General features: G+C 36.0%; 1 protein-coding gene and 1 long non-coding RNA gene across 2 annotated transcripts in view; one reads left to right on the top strand and one right to left on the bottom strand.

Annotated features, from left to right (window-relative positions):
- LOC113468909 overlaps positions 1–2,290 on the top strand; it is a 4,844-nt gene extending 2,554 nt beyond the window's left edge. The window contains exon 2 of the long non-coding RNA XR_003392495.1: positions 1,869–2,290. This is a non-coding gene — a long non-coding RNA (uncharacterized LOC113468909). The remainder of the gene's footprint in view (positions 1–1,868) is intronic.
- The window catches only part of LOC103512825 (40S ribosomal protein S9-like), a 25,575-nt gene continuing 22,110 nt past the window's right edge, over positions 1,719–5,183 (bottom strand). The window contains 1 exon segment of the mRNA XM_026826202.1: positions 1,719–2,026. Within this exon segment, the coding sequence (XP_026682003.1) occupies positions 1,849–2,026 (178 nt within the window). The 3' untranslated portion in view covers positions 1,719–1,848.

Genomic DNA, 5,183 nt, shown 5'->3' with positions numbered 1-5,183 from the left:
AGTATCCTGAAGGATAGCTTTTACGTTGACAATTGCTTAACCAGTCTGAATAGTGTGGAACAGGCGGAAGAGTTCATAAATCTCGCTTCTTCTGTGATGTCAAACAGAGGTTTTAACCTCAGAGGGTGGGAGAAAAGTGGTGATTGTGATGAGAAGCTCAGCAATATACTAGGCCTTGTGTGGAACAAGAAATCAGACACATTGACGATCAATATTGACAGACTGATTTCAATGAAACTTGAAATTGTGACAAAGAAAGTATTGCTTAGCGCAGCACACCGCTTATTTGATCCCATCGGAATGGTAAGCAGTGTAGCACTAGTACCAAAGATTTTAGTGCAAGAAACATGGATTGCTGATAATGATTTTGACTATTCAGAGTGTCAAGTACATGTATTTACTGATGCATGCAAGAGTTCATATGCAGCTTGTGTATTCCTATGCATAGAAAACTCAGAAGGAGTGACACTAAGTGTATTAGCATCCAATTTGATTGAATTTGTATCTACCATCTTGTATTTTGAGTACTCAAAGTTTATCATTTTTTGGGTACAAAAATTGGTTATTGTAATATGCTCTAAGGTTTAAAGATTTTAGTTTTTTTGAGGGTTATCAGTCTTACAAGAGGTTTTATTTCCTGATAATCAAGTTTTCCTAGTTTTGTAATTTTATTTGTATTTTCTTGTCCGTATTTTCAGAAATTTGAGATTTCCTAGATTAGATTATATTCTGTTTAAGTTATTCTGATTTCCTAGTTATGTAGGTACCTATTATTTTGTTAATAAGAGATAATAGTAGGTACTAATTGTGTTATAACATTATAAGATGGTCATTATCTGTTTGTACTTAGCAAAATCTGCATTTTTAATCGGGAAAATATGTTGATTGAATAGTTACGGGGGATTTTAAATGTAAAGATTGGAGTTAACTTTTGATAGACTTGTTTGATTTCAATGTTCTTATTTTTCCCTTGTAGCCCAGATTTTTCTCTATCTTTTGATGTATAATATGTTATTGTAACTTGTGTTTTTCTATACTTTTTTGACATCAGGGGATCCTAAAACGGATATTTCCAACCATTTCCCGATTTTGGAAATTTGGACCGATTGCAATACTTTCATTAGGTACTAGTATAATAGCTCCGCAGTATAGCTCCGCTATACTGTAGTAATAGAAAGTAAAAAAAAAGAGAGAGAGAGAGAGAGAGAGAGATTGTCTGATTTTTTAGTGTAGGTACTAAACAATGTCATGCATGGGTGTAGAATTCAGTATGTGACCTCAGATTTGGATTTTTACCAACTTTTTACATAGGAATCGACCATTTATTCATAATTTTTACCCATTTGCAACTCCTCCATTGCAAATTGCCAATTGACAATTCTCATGGTTTTCAAATATTTACTCATATTATGAAAGAAGAAAAAATTAAAAATAACACCGCAATAATTTTTCAGTTACGTTATGTACTTCTTGAGATATGCACATTTTAACGCGAGCGAAAGACGTGGCAACAGTGCATGACTAGCGTAACGTCACGCCATAGTGGGGCGAGTAGCGAGTACTGCGAGTAGGTATACCTACCTACTGACGTGGCAACAGTGCATGACTAGCGTAACGTCACGCCATAGTGGGGCGAGTAGCGAGTACTGCGAGTAGGTATACCTACCTACTATAATACGCATGTGATTCTAAACATTTAAAAATTAAAAACAAAAATCATTAGAATGTAAAAGTAATGACAAAACGGCACTATTTTATTGATGACACATTTACATTTGCAATTCAAGTAATTTGTTACTCTTAATCTTCCGCAGCAATAGTTGTATTGGAGTAACTTCAAGTAATTTGTTACTCTTCATCTTCCTCAGTCGGAGCCGTGGCAGACGATGCAGCCTTGCGCAGATTCTTCCTCTTGACACGACCAGTACCACCACCGCCAAATGGTGAGTTCAGAGAGAAGTCAATGTGTTTCTGACTGTCAAGGCGTACTACGAAACTTGGGATGTTCACCACTTGTTTGCGAACCCTGGAGGCACAAGGAAGAAAGATGTGAAATTAGGGATTAATATTACAATAGGTACATTAATATTACATTATGTACATAATTATCTGAATTTGAAATGCATCAGATATTTTGTTAGCAGCAAATGAAATCACTAAAACTCATATCTCATATAAGCTGTCGGAATTTATTATTGCTGATTATTATAGGTACATGTATCATGAATTCATCATGCACATTACCCAGGACCCTGGTGTTCCCAATACTGTGTTGATAGAAATAAAGCGCTACACATTTAGTCCGTAAAATGAAAATGAAATAAAAACCCAGATTATTTTTTAAAAATAGTGAAGAAGTATACGTTTGTCATTTCAACCTACCTATCATGAATTCATCATGCACATTACCCAGGACCCTGGTGTTCCCAATACTGTGTTGATAGAAATAAAGCGCTACACATTTTTTTTTTTAATCTGGTGTGAACATCACACGACTTTCCATTACATTTGCGGAATACGTATTTGAAAAAAAAAAAGAAAATTCTTCCTTTTTCCATTCCAAGTCCCGAGCTTGAGCCGCCTACGGCAGCCAATTTTCGACCAAAAATTTCCTATCTTAAAATACTCCCCGTGTAATGAGGGATCATTAAAAAGTGTCCAAAAATTGAACTTAAAAAAAAAATAAGTCCAAAATCGACCGCCTACGGCGGCCAATTTTCGACCGAAAATTTCCTATCTTAAAATACTCTCCGTGTGATAAGGAATCATAAAGTATAAAAAAAATTGATTTTTTTTCGAAGCAACATTGACTTTGGTTGATATCTGGATGAGTGACTGTCCGATTTTTACCAAATTGTTACAGTCGCGTCCTTGGACCATACCGGGATAGCATACCAAATTTCATCGCTCTAGGACAAACCGTTCTTGAGATATTTTGTATACCACTGATTTCACAAATTTACTTTTCCTCTGATTGCTTACAAGATACAACAAGAGGGCTGTACCTTGTCTGTATCTAAGAGGGTATTGACTTGGCACTATTCTCTAATAGGAAAACTAATGCAAGTCAAACAGGGAATACTAGCTAAAGCTCCTAACCTTATACAGGGTGCATAGTTTTCTAGCATCAAGAGTGTGTTTTACAGGTAGTCAAGTGGTTATTTCTCCGGGAAGGACGTGAGTTTATACTTTATAGTCTCATTCTGATCCTTTTTTCACTTATTTTACTGATGTTTACAGTTGCCCCTATTAATCTGAATGTTCACCTCGACCCTTCTTTCGGTGATCCTTTTTTCACTTATTTTACTGATGTTTACAGTTGCCCCTATTAATCTGAATGTTCACCTCGACCCTTCTTTCGGAAAAAAAAAACCGATTAATGATCATAAGAATGACTTTTTCAAGTTGATTATTCTTAAGATTCCATGTCAAAACCATTTTTGCACTGTCAAAATCGTACCACGTGACCGTAAAATGGCGCTCAAAGTTAAGGGTTTTTCGCGTTTATCTCGGAAAATTCAAATCAGATCAAAAAAGTTTTAGACAAAATGAACTTACTTTTTAATGCCGATTTTATTTCTGACCTCAAAAATATAGGGTTCCATTTAAAAAATCAAAGTTGACCTGTAAATGGCCTTGAAGGGGACACCCGATAAAATTCCAGAGATCACAATTAAATGTCCTCTAAAAAGTTAGGACAATCATCAGCGAAAACACGAATTTTCCATCTTCATTTGTTTTGTTCTCAAGATATTTGAATGTATCGTTTAATTTTGGACACCCTGTATACCTAATTTGTTTTATTGGTACACAAAGCACATAACAATTGATAAAATAAAAAAAAAAATATTGAATTCTAAGCAATTGATTAGCATCCAAAATAATTATTTGTGCTTTTTCACCCTCCTTTAAATCTTATATTATAATATCAAGATCCATTCACACACTGATCGAGTGATTGCTCTATCTCCTGAACCACAACACCTAGAAAGCTGAAATTTGGTAGGAATATTCCTTTTATGGTCTAGGTGTGCAATGAGAGAGGATTTTGCGACAATCTAAACCGATTCTGAGATATGATCAATTTTTGATCGAAATCTCCATAAAAAATGCAGAGTGCAGAGACTGCGGGAGAGAAATGTTCCACTCTCGACCAACATTTTGAGTTTCGTTTGTTTTTAGTTTGATAACTATGCAGCTAATAGGGAGCGCGCAGCGCGACCGTATTTTTTATTATTTTTTACAAGTTTGGCCATGCCTTTTTTACAAGTTTGGCCATGCCTCGGGATGAACCAGCCGGATTCTGGAGCGAAACGACGGAATTCAGCTTGTAGTGGATATTTCCAAAAATCTGGTGTGAACATGCGGACGAACACACACACACACACACACACACACACACACACACACACACACACACACACACACACACACACACACACACACACACACATACGTACGTACGTACAGACCATGGGCTAAAAATCACTTTTTTGACATCAGGGGATCCTAAAACGGATATTTCCAACCATTTCCCAATTTTGAAAATTTGGACCGATTGCAATACTTTCATTACTAGCATATATATAGATGTAGATCTGTCCTACTCGTGTTCCAGATCAATAGGTGTGGGGAGTTTCACTTCAGTTTGCATGTCCGGAAAGGCGGATTAAGATTCGTATTCGTTTTCAAATAGTGAGCGTTTTTTCCATTCATTAGCACTACAGACAGTAGGTAGTTTTTGCCACCATTCCAGGTTGTTTCTAATGGGAAAAGATTTCTTCTTCGGTAGGTATATTATTGTGTTTATTATGATATAAATTTTCGTTCTCCACTTTTCTCGATCTTGGGCGTCCTCCTTCATTTGTTCAAACGTTCTTCCATTCAGCACATCTCTCAGCATTCCAAACCTCGAAAAATCGACAAACGTCGAAAATTTCCTATCTTAAAATACTCCCCGTGTAATAAGGAATCATATAAAGTATATGGAAACAGAAGAAAGTTACGATTGTACTCCTAGTATCAGCAACAGGTGTCATTGATCTAGATTTGGTTGTAGAAATCTAGAACAACTCAACATCCATCCTAGTATAATCAACATGATACAGAGAGCTGTGATTCTACAAACTTGCAACATCACAAGGAAATTTCTGAACTATCAACAATAATTCCCCTCCCCCGGC

The sequence above is a fragment of the Diaphorina citri genome, unplaced genomic scaffold, assembly GCF_000475195.1.
Source record: "Diaphorina citri unplaced genomic scaffold, Diaci psyllid genome assembly version 1.1 scaffold890, whole genome shotgun sequence".
Classification (NCBI taxonomy): Eukaryota; Metazoa; Arthropoda; class Insecta; order Hemiptera; family Psyllidae; genus Diaphorina; species Diaphorina citri.
This window is presented reverse-complemented; position numbering and strand designations above follow the sequence as displayed.